The sequence below is a fragment of the Thermobia domestica genome, chromosome 17 (assembly GCF_964235325.1).
Source record: "Thermobia domestica chromosome 17, izTheDome1.hap1.1, whole genome shotgun sequence".
NCBI lineage: Eukaryota > Metazoa > Arthropoda > Insecta > Zygentoma > Lepismatidae > Thermobia > Thermobia domestica.
Genome location: NC_137470.1, coordinates 138,875,550 through 138,897,816, shown reverse-complemented (window position 1 = coordinate 138,897,816; position 22,267 = coordinate 138,875,550). Strand labels below are relative to the sequence as shown.

General features: G+C 35.5%; 1 protein-coding gene across 8 annotated transcripts in view; it reads left to right on the top strand.

The window, feature by feature from the left end:
- LOC145674372 (uncharacterized) overlaps positions 1-22,027 on the top strand; it is a 104,921-nt gene extending 82,894 nt beyond the window's left edge. For 4 of the 8 annotated variants that reach the window (XM_081744341.1, XM_081744342.1, XM_081744345.1 and 1 more), the window contains 3 exons: positions 2,509-2,596; positions 5,283-5,463; positions 18,565-22,027. In XM_081744341.1, coding sequence (XP_081600467.1) covers positions 2,509-2,596; positions 5,283-5,446 — 252 coding nt within the window. In that variant the 3' untranslated portion in view covers positions 5,447-5,463; positions 18,565-22,027. The remainder of the gene's footprint in view (positions 1-2,508; positions 2,597-5,282; positions 5,464-18,564) is intronic. The other 4 variants (XM_081744346.1, XM_081744340.1, XM_081744347.1 and 1 more) reach the window with 4 other exon arrangements.
- Positions 22,028-22,267: the final 240 nt, after the last annotated feature.

The window sequence follows — 22,267 nt, the reverse complement described above, 5'->3', positions numbered from 1 at the left end:
CATGCAGTATAGAACAAAAAGACGGGCATGTCGTCACGTGTAGTTATTCTGCGTCATGACAACGCTAGAGTTCACACAGTGAATTCCAGTAGAGTAGCTTACAGGATGGGTAGTCCTAGATCATCCGCCGTACAGCCTGGATATTGCGCCAAGTGATTTTCACTTTTTTCTTTTTCTTTGAAGAAACACCTTGTTGGACAACGCTTCGGCGGCGACGAAATGGTTTATAAGCCAGGCACTGGAGTTCTATGACACTGTAATCCAGAAACTCATACCGAGACAGGATAAATGTTTGGATAATCTTACCAGTTATATTGAGAAATAGGTGTGTACCAGTGCTTCAGTTTAAGGAAAACCTTTTGTGCACCGTTATTGGTGTTTGTATCTTTACTCACATGACACGCCTCGTATTTTATCTGATTCTTGACAAAGCTGAAACTGCACCGTCGCTATTTATTTCTTCTTTCTGTTCATGACTGATCCTTATAATTTCTTCGCTGCCATTTTCAAAAAAAAAAAAAAAAAAAAAAAAAAAAACTATTACTCTAGATCTCATTTACATAACTAGATCTCTCTCTTACAGATAGTTTCATTTTCCGTCAAGTTTCTAAATAATTAATCCAAAATGTACACTCTACAGTGTACAAGTATAACATTTGTCAAGGGTTTTGCCAAAATTCACTTCGAAGATTATGGTGATGTTTTTTCCCACGTACCGTAATTGCGGGCTACTTGGACCCATACCAAAAATTCATTTATAGTCCCATATGCAATGCAATAATGAGTGAGTTCAGAGTTAGATCCGTTAGATGGGATCATAATGCAGTCGTACACACATTGAAACTAATTCTGTAGTAGGCTACTATTGAGCAGCATTGGTGAGAAACGTCGTTGACGAAAAGAGTGTATTTATTGACCACCAAACTTTTATGTGTGGACACTATTTGCAAGGAAGTGGAACCAATGCTAAGTAATCACATAAGTAGTTACATATAGGTTAATGAAACTGACATGGTAAACTTTCTCATATACAGTAAGACGTGTGCGTAATTGCATTATTTATGAAGTGTGTGCACATGACCTGGAAAACATGGATATTTTGTACCACCACATCTTTTGTTATCTTTATCCCACCCCATCCTTTGTTATCTTTATCAATGAAAAATAAAGGTCTGTTTTTACGTGTCACACAAGTAAGGACTTTTCATTGTTTCCTTAAGGATACCGGTACAAAATGGTACATCAATATGAAAGATTGCCTGCAGGTCGAAAATATGCTGATTTTTCGCAACAGCTTGAAGAATGTTTACCAGCAATTCAGTCGGTGAAAATGTCGCAAAAAGAAACACAAGTTCACTCCAAAATAAGTCGTTCCACCATAGAAAGAAGATTAAAGAACAGGTCAAGGCAGAATCCGGGCCATCCGAAAGTGTTCACTGAAGAAGAAGAATTAGCCTTCGCTAGTCATCTTCATAAAGTTTGTGATTTCGGATTCCTCGTTAATTAACTTGATTTCAGATTTATTGTGAAGTCCTATTTAGCCATGCATGGAAGAACTGTCATTGCTTTCTAAGACCATCTTCTCAGTCGAGATTGGGTGAAGTTATTTTATAAAATGCACCTCCAGTCAACGACTAGATTCGCTGCTAATATAGATAGGGCTCGTGCAGCTGTAGAAGAAAACGTAATCAGCTATTACAGTCATTATATTTGATAGTACCTCTTAACATGTTCTCTTTCTGGTTTGCAGTAAAAAAAAATGTAATTTTTAGAACAGCTACGTCCTACTTAGTCTCAGAGCAGATTTCAATGGTTTTCTGTAGGAAAATATGGGGGTGGGTTCAAGTAGCCCGAACGCGAGTCTTGGATCCATTTTTTACAAAATCGCCTGTGCTTTGTTTTCAATATATGTAACTAAAACTGTCTTCGGTATGTACAATAAAGCCTGTAGTTCCACTTAATATGGATTATGACAATAACTTTCGAGTTTTCGTGGATGAAAACAGGCCGAAAGAACGAATTTATTGCAAAATTGGGTCCAAGTAGCCCGCATCTAAGGTATATAAATTATGTGAAACAATGGAAACTATCATTTGTTGCTATGAAAGGGTAAAAGGCATGTTTTCATCCAATCTGCCCGAATCAAGATTCAATTTTGTTTTGCTATATATAAAATAGTAGTATGACTGAAATACGTAGCTTATATTTCTGAATTAGTCTTTTTTTTATGTGTATAACCCTAACAATTTCTCAATCAGTCCTTTTTATAATTGTTATTATATCAGCCCAAATACTTTGTCCCTAAAGATATTTGAAATAATACTTCTACTATCGGTTACTAGAAATGTTAGAGCGTGGTAAATTAATTTTGGAAGTTGAAAAACTACGTTTGTATTAAATAATATTTTTCGGAAATATCGTAGCTTTTAATACAAAGATGATACAATTCAAAATCATCAAATTTTGACGAGAGCTAGTTGACGATTCTCTTCTGCTTCTTTTTTTCAGCCATTGGAGATCAAAAGGAGGCGCCCAAAAAGGGTAGCAACTGAAGATGCCACTACGCAGACAGAAACAGTTGTAAGTGACGAAAATGGTAAGTCTGTAAAATTTAAGTATACTTGCATAATGTATTCCTTGCTTCTGGAAATACGATTTCATACTTTTCTTATAATTTAAATTATTCTCAGCTTCAAATTGATTTACACTACCCATCTCTCTCTTCATCTACTTACCTATATCTATCTATTTACATCTACAGATCGTTTTTCTGATAAAATTGGTTTTCTTGTGGGGCTACTATTCCATTTCTTAAATCCGGAATGGCCTAAGGTGGGAAATATTACTTTTTAGACCTGTAACTATCATGCAAAATTCAGACCTAATTTGTAAATATCTTTTGCCCCCACCAACACCGTCTTTGTTCCACTATAGTAGATAATGGACATCTTGACCTTTTAAGTGTATAATTTTCTTGTAAGATTACAGTTATCGTTGATAGATCAATATATGTGTATTAGAAGCTATATTAAATATGTCGGAAGAAAGAATCCCTAACTCTTCAAATTTTTTGGTTAAATTTGGCTGCGATCCGCTACGGTCCATTGTTGCTTCGCTGTGCGACTAAAAAATGTGCGATACAATTACTGATCCCGCCAAGTTTGAGGTTCGTGGTGTGATAAGATTTTTGAATGCAAGAAAAGTGCGTCCGATAGAAATTTATAGACAAATCACTGAGGTGTATGGAAATGTAATGAATGAAGCATCAGTTCGTAAGCGGTGCATTATGTTTAATGACGGACGGACGAATGTGCACGATGAGGAACGCTCGGGCCGGTCTTCTGTTGTGACTGACGAACTCAAAGGAAGAATTGAGCGGAAAATTCAAGAGGATAGGTGATTCACTATTGATGGGCTGCACGAATTCTTTCCTGAAATTTCAAGAACTGTGTTGTACGAAATTGTCAGTGGTGAACTTGGTTACAAAAAAAATTAGTGCAAGGTGGGTGCCTCGACTGTTATCGGAGGAACACAAAACCAAGCGAATGGGAGCCGCATTGACTTTTCTCAGCCGTTACCATAAGGATGGCGATGAACTTTTAAATCGTATTGTTACTGGAGATGAGACGTGAATTTCGCACATCACTCCAGAAACAAAGCGCCAATCCATGGAATGGCACCATTCAAATTCTCCGAAAAAGACGAAAAAAGCCAAACAAATTTTGAGCACCAGAAAGGTTATGGCTACGGTCTTTTGGGATCGTAAGGGTGTTTTGCTCGTTGACTACATGCAGAGAGGTGAGACCATAAATGCAGCTGCCTACTGTCAGACGTTACGTCGACTTCGCCGCGCGATTCAAAACAAAAGGCGCGGATTGCTGACCAGCGGCGTCATCCTCCTCCACGACAATGCCCGTCCTCACTCCGCGGCATTGACGAGGGACTTGCTTCAGCAGTTTAAGTGGGAAGTTTGGGAGCATCCACCCTATAGTCCAGACTTAGCCCCCAGTGACTTCCACCTATTCCCAAAGTTGAAAGACTTTTTGGGTGCAAGCCACTACGGCAATGATGATGAACTTAAGGAAGATGTTAGTGATTGGTTCAACAGTTTGGCGGCAACTGTGTATGCCGAAGGCATAGAAAAACTTGTACCACGGTATGACAAGTGTTTAAATTTACACGGCGACTATGTCGAAAAGTAACTTAAGTATCACATAGTATGTAATACAAATTTCGCCTTTGTATATCAGTTATTAAAGTGTTTATACAAAAACGTTCTTTACTTTCCGAATGACCCTCGTATATAATGATATGAAACATATTGTACTAAGACACATAAAGAAACCCATAAACAAAGCATGCTTGTTCATATTCTGCCAATTTTTACATTTATTTCGAACTTCCTACAACAATTTTAATATGAGGCACTTCATAACCACGGGTTTGCAGATGATGTGGCGTTTGTTGAAGAATCTGAAGAGAAACTCAATAAGATGTTAGGAAACTTGATCAAGGGGTGTGAAGAATATGGGATGAAAATAAATGTTAGAGGGACAAAAGCTATGGTGATTGGAACGAAGGGGTCCGTGTCAAATTTAGAAGTAGGAGAGGAGAAAATAGAACGGGTGACTAGTTTTCGATATATGAGTAGTATTATTAGTGATGATATCAAGTGTGAACGTAAAATAAAAGCAGGATAGGAATAGCGAAAAAAACTTTTAGGAGGAAGAAAAGACATTTTGTTAGACCGTGAACAAAGAATTGAGAAAAAGACTCATAAAATGCTTCAGTGTGGAATATTGTACTGGGTCTGAAACATGAACAGTACACAAAAATGATGAAAAACGACTGGAAGCTTTCGAAATGTGGGTGAAGAAAAGAGTGGAGAGAACTAGCTGGGTCGAGCGGAAAACGAATGAGTGTGTGTTAGAAATGGTGGAAGAGGAAAGAACAATTTTAGGTATTATTAAGAGGAGAAAGAGAAACTGGTTGGGACATTGGCTAAGAAGGAATTGTATCATAAGGGACGTCCTAGAAGATAAAGTGGTAGGAAAGAGAGGGATGGGGTAAAGAAGATTACAAGTGATGGACAATATGAAAACAGAAAGATCGTACGTGAAGACGAAGAGGTTAGCGGAAGACCATGGAGAATGGAAGTTTCTCAGTGCAGCAAGTGATCTGCCAATAATGGCAGAATACCTTTGAAAATGATTATCATAACCACGCAGTAAGAGTTATTTTATAAGAGTATTGTTGTAATATTATCTGTTTCACTTTTTCAGATAACCCTGAGGTGCAGGAGTACGAAGATAACCCTGAGGTGCAGGAGTACGAAGAGATGGAGGAAGCACAACTGGCTGCATTTTTCCTAGATACAGAGTACTTCGTATTATTATTATTAGTAGTATTATTAATAATAATATTTATCTCGGTTTTAACTCAGTGATCTGAGAGTCGTCTCTGGTAAGTGCGGGTTATTGGAAATGTTCTTCCTCTCCAAATGACTTCCTAACCATGTGACCGGTGTTTAGGATTACTGATTTTTGTGGGTTTGTTAGAAGATGCTTTGCGTTTATCTGTTCCAGTTGCATCATAGTATTTTTAGGGACAATAACTGTAGCTTGATTTGCTTTTTGAGTTTAGCGTCCCTTTCAGCAGCGAGACTATATAAGATGTGAACCTATTGATTAACGTGGAATCCAAGCTACAGGAGCTCCCGCTGGAAATCGAACCTTGGTCTTCCACGCCAAAGGCACGTACGTTAACCCCTTAGCCGCGAGGGAGCTAAATAGAGAGATATTGTAGCTGAGGTAATGATTGAATTTCCTGAGTTTTCCATACTTTTTTTTTTAATTATATTTGCTAATTTTTATGTTAAATGTTGTACGTATATTATGAGTCAGTGCCGCTCCTTTGACTTGATTTATTTTTGAGTTTAGCGTCATTTTGAGCAGCGAGGCTCTATGAGACGTGGATCTACGGCTCAATGTGGGATCCGAACCACATGAGTTTTCGCTGGAAATCGAACCTGAGTCTCCCATGCCAAAGGCGCATACGCTAACCACTTAGCCTAGGGGGAGCTCAGTGGCACTGCTATATGTATGTGAGTTCATTCCTGGTTCCTTTTATTGATGATATAGTATGTCTCATATGTTTGCAATTACCGTTACATCCGTTCTGATTTCTCGATCACATATAATATGTATTTATCATTTTCAAGTATTATTTGAGTGATATTATTATTATTTGGTCCCGAGCGTTTGGCCGATCTACACTGTGGATGAAAATTGTGCTTAATTAAAAACTCTGTTTTATTTATTTAATTATATATATTTTTAGTTTAGTTTCCGCACCAAACTCCCTGCGGTTAAATAAATAGTAATGCTCAAATCTAAATATGGTTTCGGCTCTTGTCCTAAAATAAGCAACAAAGCGTGTTCAAATTCAGTATCTTTACTATTCATTTTCAAACAATTAAATCAAAGCCATACCATTTAAATTGCAAAATTAAATCATCATAATATATCTGATTATAACTGTACTGTACTGTATTCGTAAGTTGTTCTGGGGGCATGCTTTTTTATATACTTCAATGAAGATTTGAAACTGGCCGATAAATGAAAGAAAGTTGTAGTGGCTATGGAGGAGAAATTACGCAAAGAAATGAGTTCATAGAACTCCATCCCATCCGGCCTGCTTTTCCTCCACATTATGCCAGATATTCAAGAGTCTGCTGTATATCTAATGTAAAAAAGCAACAATATTTTCGCAACCAGAGGTGCATCATCTATTATGCATGTAAATGTATATATAATGTGTGTGTGTGTTTGTGTGTGTGTGTGTGTGAGTGAGGGAGACGGGGAATACATAAGTTTCCTGAAAGTAATTTATGTTGTAAAATATTCACTAACAAATATCTTGGTAAAATAGAAAGGAAATGCGTTCTACAAAGTAACAACCTGTAATACTTAAAATTGACTTTCTCACGCAAGAACTTGGCAGGCACCAATCTTGACTATATTCGAAGTATGTAATATTTAATGTGGAGATATTGTGGAGCTTTTCAACGTTTCCCTTAAAAGTCGTTTAGGATTTATTCGCATTTGAAGTTGGAACTGAATCCCTCCATGAACTTCTTGCAGCAAATAGAGATTGCTCCATGAACCTACGACGACACATACGTAAGGACATAGTACTAGTATGTATTTATTTATTTTACTAGTAAGTTTACCAAGAATCGTTCACTTTTTCAGGAACAGAGAGAGAGATTATCATTCTGGATAGAAGATTTGTAGGTTAAGGGAAGGAGTCAACTTATTTTTGTACAGGTTTATTTTTTTAAGCACTTCTAAAAATTTATTTATGGATTTACGCTTTCCTTTAATCTTGTAGATTAGCGTCATGAATTAGATCAGTATTTTTCGAACTGCCAATCCTTGGAACCTACTAATAACCAGCAGAATAAAGTTATTTAGTTCAGTGAAGATCAAGAGTACTGATGGAGAATAGTAACACCACTATTTGAGAAATTTCTGGGTAAAATGTGTGGTATCTCTAGGAAAGACTAATGAGTAAATGACTAATTAACAAATGTAAGCGACAAACCTGTAAGTTAAATAATTCTGCACAAAATTTGAAACCGATCCCTTTTATGGACTTTATGATTCTCTAAAAACTAAACATTGTCGTCAGTGTATGAACGTCAAGGTAATGTGTTCACTAATTCGTGATTCTCAATAGCAAAACAATGCCGGAAACGAACCGAATCTAACCTTCCTATATTTGAGTACAAGGGGCGAATATAGGTTGTAATCAAACCCAACTTAACCCGCACTGTAGTATACTATCCGGTAATAGTTTAACTTAGGAGCTACTACATTTCACAGGGGAGAAGAACCTGTCATGCACTTGAATATGCCTTTGTACATTAAACATAAGAGCCGTAATCTTTCAAGAAGCGCATCTCCGCTCTTGTGTTTAATGTACAGTACAAGAGCATATCATTTATGTCTATGACAGATTTTTCTCTCCTGTGAAAAGTAGTGGCGCATAATCTAGACCAGCCTTTCCCAACCTTTTTCAGCTTGCGGCACACTACGAGTGTTACTTGGATTCTCGCGGCACACTTATAAATATTATTTGTAAATATAAAACACAATGGTATTTTATTCTGTGATTATTGATCTCCTTCTCACAGAGAAGAAAGCTCTATCACTGTTTTTTCCCTGTGATATAAATCATTATGCTTTTTTTTCATTCTAATTTAAAAAATAGAAAACAATTGCAATGAAATATTGGACTCAAGTTTTTAAAAATACGCTTTCCTTTTAAAAACTATATCCAACCTTTTACTAAGAAGGAAGATCACTAAATAACGAACGAACAAACAAATCTTTTACTTTGAAAACACAAATGTAGGTAATTTGTCGAAAGGATTGAATGATATTTTAAATTTTCGAGTTGCGAAATAGTGTGCAACAATAAAGAAGCAATAATGGTCATAACAATGACAACAAATACTTTTTCAACATTAGTAATGTACAGAACAGTAACACGGTATGAAACTTAAAATTGTAGATTCAAAGTAGAGGTTCATAGTAATGTGAAATACAAATATGCATTTTTCCCTACGCTTTACCATTTGATTGCTATAAAATTAATAATTCTGTTTCGATTCCTCGCGGCACACCAGCGGTCCATTGACGGCACACCGGTTGGGAAACGCTGATCTAGACTGTTATTCCCTGTCCTGCATTTGAGTACAAGAGCCAAACATTGGATGCAAGCAAAGTGAACCAACTCTACCCTTCCCCTTGTCCAGGCACCTGGTTAAAGGTGGGTAACGAGTTGTACAGCAGTCAGTCAAACTTAGTTCACAAAACATTGCATTTAAGCCATATGGGTTATGCCTTCGAGAAATAAACCTGCACCAAAGAATGTAAACTTGCCTATGATATATGATCGTTAAAGATACTAAGACAGAAAAACAAATCGCCTGAAGATTCAGTTTGAAGACAGCTAACAGCTGCCGTACACTATTGCAACGCTTGTCCCCCTGTCTGCCAATAAAGTAACTTTCCGTGGATATATTATAGACCACAAAATACACTTATAACTTTTTGTTATGATTTAGGAGTCGATTTAGCGAAAAAAAATAGCAATAGTAGTGATCGATCTTCACCTTTCTAATACCACCATCTTAGAAAGAGGCTGCTCCGTTTCGTAGTCTGGGCAAACCCATTTGCTCACGCGAAGAGTACTATGCTTGGTAGCAAACAAATCGAAAGTTCCCCAGTGTTTGTGTTTAACTCACATGTACAGCAACGATGGTGATTCCACATGGTGGTATTAGAAACACACGTAATTACACAGTGTTCTCCGGTGTGATACATATTACTCAGTGTGTTTACATGTTCCTAATTAGAGCGGTGTTATTTTGCGGAAGTTCCATGACATATCAGAAAAGTACTTTTCCAACATGCTACTATCCCGAATACATTTTTCTACACTCGTGGTCTTTTGTGCATATCTTTTTCATATTGAATTTTTAAGGCCAAAATCAGATTATTTGCCCAGTCTGTTACCTTGGTGACCCTGTCAATGCTACGATAACTCAATACACTTGGTTCTTCTAAAGGAGCAGCGTGGTGAGTGTCCCCCCAATTTCAATCTCGCCAACCATTTTTTGTATATATATATATATACCTATCTATCTATTTATCTATATATATATATATATATAGATAGATAGATAGATAGATAGATAGATAGATAGATAGGTATATATATATATATATATATATGGGTGTGTGTGTGTGTGTGTGTGTATGTATGTATGTATGTATGTATGTATGTATGTATGAGAGAGAGAGGGAGGAGGGAAAGTGAGAATGAGTGAGTGATACGAAGTGTATTTGTAGATGTGTTGATGCACACAATAAAAACAATGTCTCATTTTTTGCAGTTAGACAACAATAGAAACAGAAAACGTTTAGCTTGTTATCTTAACTGAACTTGATGTGATAATAAAAATCATTGTGATGAATTGCAATAATGCAAGTTTTTCACTTAGTTAAAAAAAATGTCCAGATAAACAGAACAGCTTGCGTAAATTTGTTAAAACGCTACTTTTATAGAATATATGAATGCAAAGATTTTGACTTATCAGTGATAACTCTAACCCCACAAACACAGAAATTACATCCGAAGGACAGTAAAACCAAAATGGCGTTGGTGGGGATAGATGTCGACCAATTTTGTCCAGTCCGCGGCATAAAATTTGTTACAAAAATTATAAGTCCAAATGAATAACAAACTCTTGCCCAGTTTTCTTATGCATTCCCGCAATACATGTATCAATCGATTAGTTGCTTCTAGTATTTATTCCAACTCCTCCCTGTCCTCCACCTCTCCTTGTCTAAAGCAGTGTGTGTGACGTAGTACACTCTTTCCATTCAGCTGAAAAAGAAACAGGAATCAAGTTTACAACGTTATAGCTTTAAAACAGTCTTTTCCATTCGTTTGTTCTGAAATATTTTTAAGAGCCTAAATTAAAGGAAAGTCACACAATTTTCCCAGAGCTTCATAAATATCTTTAGTTTCATTCCTTTCTTTCTTTAAAGAGTGCAAGCTAGTAAGATGCTCCCTAAGAAATCTATGGAAATTGCCAAGAGCTCTAAAATATCTACGGACAGAAACGAGTTTTATTCAATGGTTCATTTAATTTCTTTTTAGTAAGTGCAAGCAAATGTTTCAGGGGCGTCATTTGGGCAGGACAGGAGGGTGTAATTCCCCCTCTCTTGAGCTTCATAAATACGTATTTTTTGATCAAATGTATAGTAATACACTAATAAAAAGTAAAAATCTTATGTCGCCGGAGAATCTCTTCCTCCCCCCCCCCCCCGAATAAAGTCTAAAAGACACTGGTTTTAACAACAAACCTATAGAGTTACGATAGCACATTGCTAAAGAGCTTACATTTGGTTTCAAGAGTCGAAGGTTTGATCTCAAGCCATATGACTTCCTGGGTGACATTGAGAGAGAGAGAGAGATAGAGAGAGGGATTCAAATATGAAGACAGAGGGGGATGATTTGTATACACAGATTTAGAATTGGGGAAAAAATTATCGGACAGCATTCGTATTATGACGAAAATTCTGATTTTGTGAAAGATAAGAAGGGAAGTTTTCGAACTGCGAGGATCACATTAGGCAGTTGTCGAATTAATGTGGAGAACTCTTTTTAGAGCATCAGATGATTACGAAAGGAGAGAAAGATCTTCAGAACTAGGAATTAAGATTTTAAAAAATCTGATTTCGGCGACGGGTTTCGAACCACGAACCTTGTGGTTATCGAACCATGACTTTATCCATTCTGCTACGGAGAATTCTATTACTGGTTCACATACGTTTCCCTTAGCTGCGTTGAAAGCTACCTTGAGGGGATATTCCAAAAGTTGACTCGGTGGATGCGCCGTTCAGATAGGACGTAAACCTCTTGTAACTTTGTTACAATGTGCAAAATGAACTTCCTCTTCTTCAGGACACTTTTTAAAGCTTTAAAATTTGTTACTATTGTTTTAATTAAGTTACATTTGATAGAACCATCTGATAAAGTAGTGCCAAGCCCTGTGTGTCATTGTCTGTTAGGTGAATGGTTAATGTAAGTTACTCCTACGTGGATGGTCCGAGCTTCCAATCAAGACCATTCTTATTGATTATTTTATTTGAGCTACGTTCATACTGTATATTCCACAAGTTCAATTTAGAAGTAATGTAGTCACAGCTAGTTTAATTCGAAATAATTTTCCAATATTATATTTGTTACTAAATTTACATGGCACTCCTCACTGTTTGTAGCCCTGCATAAATGCAAAATTGTTTTAAAAGTATATTTTACTTTCAAGTTTTAATGTTTTTTTTTAATTGTCCTTCAACTTTATTTTATAATTATTTTCTATTTCTTAATTATAACATATTTTCTATTTATATTGTATTCTGCTACACGTTTATTATTTATATTTTATGTCTTACTTTTGAAGAGGAGCTTTTGACAATTCAGAGCAGCAGGGACATACACAGGATGCAGGCCTTTGCAATCAAGAGCTTTTGCCCCCACGAAATCACCACTTTTTTTGTAAATTATATCTAATTTTAGAGGAGATGATAGCAGGGGCGGATTCAGGAGAGTGCGTTCGGGCGATCACATCCCCCAGAATAGGGAACTTTTTATAATTTTTATTTTAAAAATAAAACATATCCTAAGTATTTGTCATCTTTGTATTTTAAACTTAAATTAAAACCTAAAGTAGATAGGCCTTAGTTTCTTAAAAAAGTTAATTCTGCAGAAGAGCTACTTCTCCTTTTCTAAATTTGTTTTTTTTTCTTTTTTCCAATCCGCTCTGGTTCTCCCTATGACCCCATTTCAATATGGCCAACCTTGGACATATACACATCTGAAATATCACCTTTTATGTCAGTGATCCCGAAAACTATCCATTCGACACAAATATAGAATATTTTCGATTCTTTATTCCTGTCACCCTCCCATTGTCAACTCGAAGCCAACCAAGGCTTATTTTGGACTTACGCAGCATCCACAGTGTCACTTTTCATCTTTGCACATGAATTCGACACTAATTTCGTTCGTATTTGACTACTTTTACATGTCACCTTCACCTTTTGGTAGGGATTTTTTCAGTATCTCGCCCCCACAACTATGGAGAAATTTCAACCAACTAAGTATAATTATAAATTATCATCTGAAACACAACAGTACAGGTGATCTTTTTCGCAGAGGAATTCGTTAACTACTGTTTCAATATCAATGTATTGGCTTTTTTTGCTGTCCATGCTGAAGATTGCCAAAGGGCTAAAACTTCATCTGCACTATTGTGCAATGAATATAGGTTTTAGTGGTTTAATTTACTGAATACTCGCTTAGATGTTGCTCTCGCCACAGAAAAAGTGATATACAGTTATAAAAGAAAAATGAAATGAAATATCTAATTTTTACGTCCCATGATTATGCCGACTATGCTAATTTAGAGAGTAATGGTGAGAAATAAATGAAATTGTTTAATGAAAAAAGTGTGAGGAAACGGGAGAAACCCGAGGACACTCATGCACACGGTGTTTGTCCATAATAAAGTTCATTCGGCGTGAGCTGGGATCGAACCAAGGACCCCATGCACCATAGGGAAAGTTATAAAAGAATAGGCGTCTAAACAAATACAGAACACTACTATCAATGAGAGTTATATAAGATTAGATTTTTAGTTATTTCATTCTAAGTTGAAATTTCAGTCAATCTTGTTCTTTATTACTGTTCGAAAACTTAAAGTTGTTGCTGCAAGGACGTGATAAATCTTTTCAGTAGACTTCGCAGTCCCCTTCACAGCTTCTTTTTCATGTAAGGCTAAAGTAGTCTCATTTTAGACATCGAGGAAAAATAGTGGAATTACGAATTTTCAGTGGGCCCTGTGTTACTTTGGGCTCCCTCAACGCACTGCCGTTAGTTACGTCACTGTTCAGGATGCATGATGCAGCTTGTGGTTTTAGGAATACTTTCTAAGGCAGTACGAGTTTTTTTAACTGCTGTGTGAATTAAGTTGTATTTGCTAGAAGTGTCGGTTAAAGGAAACTAAAGATCCTACACTCAAACACAAATAATCTCTTTCGAAACTCTAATGGAAAACGAAACGAATCGTCCTAAACATGTTACGCTTTTGAAGAGAAAAAGAGCAAAGCAGTAGTTGCACATACGCTTAATGGTATTTCTTGGATACAAATTTATAACTTACAAAAGTCATGTTCACGTCATGGTTTGATAGATGAAGGGTTAGTAAAAGGAATTCTTACGCTGGTGGTCGTGGGTTCGAATCTCTGCTCTTCTTGTTACTTTTTTCTCTTAGCTACACTTAGTTTGTGCATTCCAAACCTCGAAGTTTGGTTTGGATTATTTATGAAAGGTAGAGAATTAATTGTAGTCGAAATTAGTTTCAAATATGAGATTATAATTACATATTTTGTCTTTAACTTATTACGTATCAATTTTTATATCAAATTTTCCAGTCTTTATTTAATTCATCTTCCGGTGTAATACAATGAACATTTGCAGAGCGACGTCAGTCGGACGAAAGTACTATATTGCATTGTTACTCTAATATACCTAGGTATTTGTTCATATATTTATAAATTGTTTACTAAGTAAAAACTTATGGCGGTCCACATTATGTGTCATATAATAGACCGTACGAAGGCGGACATAGCAGAAGGCGTATTTCAAATATCCCTGGTGATAAAAAGTAGGGATCTTCTCCACTAGATTCGAACCACTGTTACAGGCGGTTTTGGTTTACATAGCAAGCATAATACCACTCGGCCACCAAGTCTCGCACGTTAGCCTCTTTACTAATGCAGAACATACTGAGACACTTACATTCACTGGTGTCGCGTAATGTATTTCATAAAATTTTGTTAATAAGTGGGTCGAATTAGGTAGCCCTCGAGAGGGCTGATGGTGTTGTGGGCGAGCATGTATTAATAGCGTGTATAGTCCCCTTGGGACTCGATTACAGCTGCCATACGCCGTGGCATTGAATCCACCAGGCGAGAGATATAGCGTTAGGTGCAACAGATCGACCACGCATCTTCAACACGCTCCCAAAGATCATTAGATGTTCGTGGAGGATTGTTCGACCAGGTTTCCCGCAATGTTCTTGCAACAGAGGCCCACATATTTTCAATAGGGTTCAGATCTGCTCCATGAGGAACCCAGTCAACTATTTCGACATCAGGTTGCCTCTGCAACCATGTCTGAACCACATTTGAACTATGTATCGAGCTATTGTCCTGTTGCAAATATAATATGCCGTCACCTACATGAGCTTTTATTTCCGGAAGCGTTTCATCCAGATGTTCCACATACTTGTGGGCATTTAGGCGACCAGGAATCCTGTAGATTCCTCCGAAATTTGCAGCCTTGCATATCCATGCCCAACAGTGGACAGTTACATGTCCCATTCGACCTGAACGGGAAACGTATTCAGAGGCATACCTTTTTCCAGGGGGGCGGTAAACACGCTTCGGCCCGAAGTTTGCACTGGAAAATATTTTTTCGTCTGTGAAAACGACCTCGTCCCACACACGTGCAATATTTAACTGTGCAAACGCCAGAGGGTGAACCATGTGGTCTTCTGTTAGTCGCTACTTAACAGCTGCCCTGTATGATCTCAAACCAAAGGATTTGAGTCTACGACGGACAGTCGTAACATCGCCTGGGAAATTGGTTTCCTCTCGTAACTGTCGGGCAGACATGAAAGGGTGCTCACGGCATTGGGCAATTACACTCTGGTCTTCTTCGGCAGAGGAAACTCTTTGTCGCCCACTTCCTCTTTTACGTCTTACATCTCCTGTTTCCTCATATCTCCTCCACCACCTCCGTGCTGTAGCACGGTTAACGCCATATCTCGCGCCTGCCTCGCTATAGTTCATACCCGCATGCTCAATTAAAGCAATCACGCTGCTTTTAACAGAAGCTTCGTAGTGAGCCATTTTCACACCACAAGCAAAATGTTCACTTTGACGGTAGAACATAGGAGAGGATAAGAGAAGGGGAGATTAATATATAAAAATCAATAGAACAACTCTTGAACCATCCAACAGATTTCGATCAAATTTTCAACGTACATGACATTCGGGCATGGGATAATTTTTGTCATACCGTGCCCCCAACATGGAAAGGGATACATAAAATCACCGAAAATGACCAATATCAAAGAGTGCTTTAGTAATAGTAAAACCATAACATATTACTATTTTTCTTTAATTTAGCCCAGCGAAATCGGGGTGCGACTTAGATTCGAGGACGTCTTAAGTTCGAGTAGTTATCGAGAAATAATTAAAGATATTAACGTGTTATTGAATTACTTTGCTAATAGTAATAATAATAATAACTATTATTATTAGTAGTAGTTGTTGTAGTATTAGTATTAGTATTATTATCGAAGATTTGATCATTCAAATATTGAAAGATCAAAATATTCAAATATTTTAAGACAATTAAACGTGTGTCATCGCCGACTAATGATCACCAAAAATTCTAAATTTAAACAAAATATTCACACATGGTTCCGACTTGAGAACCTCCAGATTATTAGCTAGCGCCTTGAGCACAGATCCACACTCTATATGCGCTAAATGGTATGTTTTAGTATGTTTAAATTAGATTTCCTTGCCTCAAGTTACAAAATTTTAAGTTAGTATTTTTCGTTCTTTCACAATTGCTTTCGATGTTTTTTAATCATATAAGTCAATAATCTTTGGCATAGTTTATATTAATAACGTGGTTGTTCTTAAACCTTTCGTTCGCTATTTGGTATCTTCTCCACACCAAACTACAGATATGATACGTTTAATTCTCATACTTGTCATTTGGTTTCAAAGCAGTCACCATTATCTGGTAAAGCAATTTTGTTCGCCACGATTCATGAGTTTTGTAACAAAACACGTCAAGAAATGAGTTAAATGAAGGCTGAAAGAGTTCATATCAAAGTTGAGTATTGTGAGCTAGTGACAAGCATGTAATAACGTCTCGTATTTGAAAATAATGTTAGTTACTTTTAATTCACTAACTGGTATTAGATTTAATTCAAGCTTAAAGAGTTGGAATGAACAAACTCAGTGTAGCTTAAAGAAACAAAACGTAAGAAGAACGGACGAGATTCGAACCCTGGACCACCAGTACAAAAATCCTGTTCACTAACCCCTCACCTAATAAGCCATCAACTTGTATAAGTTTTAAATTTGCAAGCAAATGATACCATTATACGTTTGTGCAATCAATGTTTTGCTGTTTTACTCTTCAAGAACGTAACATGTTTACGACGATTCGTTTCGTTTTCCATTAGAGCTTCTAGAGAGATGATTTGTGTTTGAGTATAGGATCTTTTGTTTCCTTTAACCGACAGCTCTAGCAAATACAACTCAATTGAAACAGCTGTTAAAAAAAAAAAAAAAAAAAAAAAAAAAAGATTCGTAACTCCAATTTGAAGGATTTTAATTAATTTCACACTTTTTCCTCAATGTCTAAAATGTAACTACTTAGCCTTAGATGAAAAGGAAGTTGTGAAGGAGCTATAGACTGTCAAGTCTACCGAAAAGATTTATCACGTCCTTGCAGCAACTATTTCCAGCAAAAGGGAATAAGTACATCAGACCTAAGTTTTCAGAAACGCTAAAAAACTTTCCCGAGGCGTATTTGTATTTGTTTCAACACGTGTATAACTGATTAATTGTAGCAAAAGAACTGACAAACTCTAAGACAAGAAGAAGAATCTTGTATTGTAGCACTGCAATTGGTGAGAAAAGCTTTAAAGTGGAAAAAAATATTTTTATGTACTTATTCCCTTTTTCCAATCAGTGGTTCAATTATGAGCCTATATTTTTGAGGTGTTAAAAATAATAATAATAATAAGAAGAAAACTTATTAACTGGTAGGTTACGCTGGACTCTTAATTGTGTATATGGAATAATGGAACGTGGGGTTATACAGAGGATTTTGGATTTCTGTTGGCGATCAATTAATCTTTACCCTAGTAGGGAATACTGGTTGGTCCGGATTTCGAACAGTAATGAAGATGAAGATTGATTGAAATTTCAACTTAGAATGATATAAATAAAAATCTAATCTTATACAACTCTCATTGATAGTAGTGTTCCGTATTTGTTTAGACGCCTATTCTTTTATAACTTTACCTATGGTGCATGGAGTTGTTGGTTAGATCCCAGCTCGCGCTGAATGAACTTTATTATGGACAAACACCGTGTGCATGAGTTTTCTCGGGTTTCTCCAGTTTCCTCCCACTTTCTTCATTAAACAATTTCATTCGTTTCTCACCATCACTGTCTCCATTAGCGTAGTCGGCATAACGTGGGACGTAAAACTTAAATATTTCGTTTCGTTTTTCTTTTATAACTGTATCTCACTTTTCCTCTGACGAGAGCATTATCTAAGCGAGTATTCAGTGAATTAACCCACTATATTCATAGCACAATAGTACTATGTTTGGCTATGAAGTCCTGTCCACACAAAGCTTACCAACGTATACGCACAATGAGGATAAATATGTTTCCATAAGAGCTTAAAAAATTAAAGAGAAAAAAAGTCTCGTGTCAGCTTGCATGTTTGTGGCAGAGCCCTTATCCCAATCAACCTTTGAAACGTAAGAACACTTTATCAATGAATCAGCAAGGGAAAAAACAACATTTCTTAACATTACTGTTCGAAGTTTTGTTTCTTAATATTAATAACTATGATGAAAATATATAACAAATACATAAACAAGGCTACTCTTTGAATTTTTATTATTCTGTAAGTAAAAATGCTTTGCGTGAATTTTGCTAATTTTACATCTGAAAGAAGTATTTTTGAGTGAATTGAATCTATTTGTAATATTCACCTATACTTTTTGACAATCAAGTACCATTTCAGTTTATACAGTGTGTTTATAAATGAATGGTGCGGTTTTAAAAGTCAATAATAAATCTATTTATTACCTTATAGGAGTAAATTATACAACGTAAGCAGTCGCAACTGTCGAAATTTCTCATGCGCTACCTGATGTTTACCTGTCATGCTGGTTAGTTTGTCATGTTTACTGTGGGACTACAGCGTCAGTTTCCGAGATAGCATCGCAACAAGAAAGGACTTTCTGTGTGCTTCGATTTGAGATGTCCAGATCTGTGGTTACAGTGCAGCCTGAGTTTCGTGCATGATTTAGAAACGATCCACCACACAAGAACAATATAAATAATTGGTAACGACAGTTCGTGGAAACTGGATGCTTGTGTTTTACCCTGTCAGGCTAAATTGAGACAATGAGAGAGATAAAAACGTCCTTGAATGATGGAAGAAGAGTTTTTTCAATATCTTCTTTACTATATTGTGCCATGTAATTTCGCTGCTGAAAGGAGACGTTAAACTTACTGTAGTTTATTCACATAAACATTTGCGCTCTAAACCTTGGATAGAGAGTTCTCAGTGACTGGATGCTTATTTGTGTCTAGTTTTGATCTTATTGCTAAGAGAAGAACAACTTATCATATTCAACAACAAAAATGTGACTGACAACAATAATTGAACTTAATTTTATGCAGCTAATGTTTCCATTCGTAAATACAGATTACGCAAAACCCGTAGGAGTCAATTAAAAAAAAAAAAAAATTAAATATGCATTATTATAAAATGGACATTAATAGAAACAAGAAACCAACTTTCTATTTGCACATCTCTAGTGGTAGAACAGTTTTTCTTCGTAATAATGTTTTCTGCTGTTCTCGTAGGTGCATCAGACAGTTTAATCTTTATCTTAATAATAGACAAAGACTTGGGTGAGCTTTATACTAGATAGAATATTATCAGCAACAATTTTATAAGATGTTAAACTTTATATAAAGGACACTAAATATGGAATTAGTGCCTAAAATGTTTCTACATGAAGAACTACTAGATGTACGCCGTACATAACAATGTCAAAAGAGCACAGTTATTTGCTAACAAGTCTAGACTCCTGAAACTGTGTTTCTTCCAATTCGACTTCAGAAATATTTTTATAAGAAGATTGATGCCTCATTGATAGATTGTTTTGCGACCAATAATTCTTATGCTGTCTCTGTAATGTAATAAATTATGAATAGCTTTATTGATGTGATTGTATTAGTGACATTACGTAAAAGTAGAATTTCATTGGGGTAATAGAAAGTGAGGATCTGAAGTAGATGATATTGCTCCTAGTAAAGTAAAAGCAGTGTCAATATCGTGTAACTTTCTGTAGAATGTTCCTAGTAATTATAGATGGTATACCCAAATTCTTTAAAATGTTTTTGTCACAGCTTGTTGCAATTAAGTTCAGTGTAAATGTATTAATGTGTTAATATAAGTTAAATACTTACTGCTCTATTTTTCACCTTGGTAGAACTTCAAGGAAAATCCATACAGTCTTCCTCCTCTGTACATTTGCTTGAAAGTCTGTGATCAAACCACTCTCCTTACGTAGTGAAATGAAATTTCAAAGAAACTGTGTTCTCAAGTTTTGAGACTTGTTTGAAGTTGAAAGGAACGAAAAATGGAAACAAGTAGGTAGTTTGCATTCGGTAAATGATTTGTTTTATTCTTTTCATTATTTCTTTCTGTTACATTTGTGTATTCCCAGATTACTTGCAAGATCACATTATATTAAATATTATTGTTTACTGAAAGTATGTGTTCACTGTTTTGGTTTCTGATATTAATGTGAGAAGCTTGCAATTGGCTGAAATTTTTAAACAGAATTTTGAAAAGAGTAGCGTAGAGTAGTGGTGACTTACTTTGAGAATAAGAAAAAAAAAACTTTTCTTGATTCACAAGTGAGATATATATATATAATTCTGGGTAAGAGAAAAAGAGAAAATTTTAATTGAACTAGTTACATTGTCTAATAATAATCACTTCAATATTGTAAAAGTATTTTGTACATTTTCTAAAACTCAATTGTCAGTGACAATATGAAATCTATAGATTAATGGAATAAAATCTGATTATTATTTTTGCAACAATTTAAGAGAAAGATGCACAATTCAGATCAAACCCTTTATAGTTGCCCAATTTACTGTTGCATCCTTTTACTTAGTATAACCTAAATTAAAATTTTACTGTGAGTTTATTGATACAGGGATAAAAGTTTAGTTAATATTGTCATGTTGCTAACTACTCAACAATTCACTTCCAAATATTTCAAAATTTCAATGACACTATTTAATCAGAGGTCATAAATGTTAGAAACGAAAAAGAAAATAAATAAGAAAATTAGTTATTACTAATTAACTTCGAAAAAATAAGATTGTCCATGTGAAAAGGTACAATATAATAAAAAGTATATATATATATATATATATATATATATATATATATATATATATATATGTGTGTGTGTGTGTGTGTGTGTGTGTAATAAAGGAAATATTGTGTATTGTATTCTAAGCAATAACATTAGAAGACAAGTTAAAATTGACGTTCGCTGAGTTCTTCCAGGAACTAAAAGTATGCTGTAAAAAATATTTACCATACTAGTGTCAATACAAGTGAATTGTCTAATTAATTTAGATTCTTGTGACCAGAAGAATTAAACGACTAATAGTGTTGTAAGTAAAGTGTTGTAAGATTTTAAAGTATTAATTTGGTATGTAAAAGAAGCATACGTTGATTTTGTATCTTTTTAAAAGTATTATTTTATTAATATGTCTCCTGTAAATTGTTTCTTTTTACACGATAACACGTATGCTATCATGTTATTATTATGTTCAATATCATGTTACTAGTATTGATAACGAGTAAATCCTTCTATTGAGTATTCATGAGCATTAAATTGTAGATTATTAGGTTATAATAATTCTGAACTAATCACCAGAAATTACAAATTTCTATCTGCTTCAGGCATTCTGATGGAAGAGCTGAATCTGTTGAATGTAAAATTGTGAGACGTTGCGTGTAATAGGGGTAAACTCAACATTGTGTCAATATTTTTATTTAACCAGTGTAATAATTATAATATTAACATATATTTTAATAATAACAATAACTAATTGAGAGAAGTGTGGTTTGTTGAGTTGCCTCTTATGGAAATTTAAAACGCATATTTATCCAAAACAAGCAATACGCCTCATTATAAACGTATGTGCATATCTTTACTGTACATATTCAAGTTACTTTGTTACATTTCTCGAATTTATCGTTAGTTTTACTAACTTACTATGTAGACAACTTGTCTCTGATTGTTTTAATGGAACAGCAAAAGTTAGTGGGAACCTTTAGTTTGTAGTATGTAAAGTCGAATATCTAGCAATGAAAATAAAATCTTCCAGTTCTTTCGTAAAAAGAAGTTAACACAATTTTAAAATTTTTCGAAACCTTTCTGTAATAAATAAAAAATAAATCATTAAATATAATCAGGAAATACATGAATCACTAAGGGTTTCTATTAGTTGAAATCTCGATGTGACATTTTGCGATAGTTTACGATTAAGAATAGGAATTAAATTTTTGTGCTTTCAACATCTATGGCCATGTTAGCCCGTCACGTACAAGGGATGATATCCCTCGGAGATCACAGTATCCGGGAAAAGGAAGGAAGGAAGCAGCCTGGGACCTGAATGGTAGGTACGATCCCAGCATTTGCATGATGAGAATGAGGAAAACCCACTGAAACCTGACGCAGGGTGGCTGGAATGAG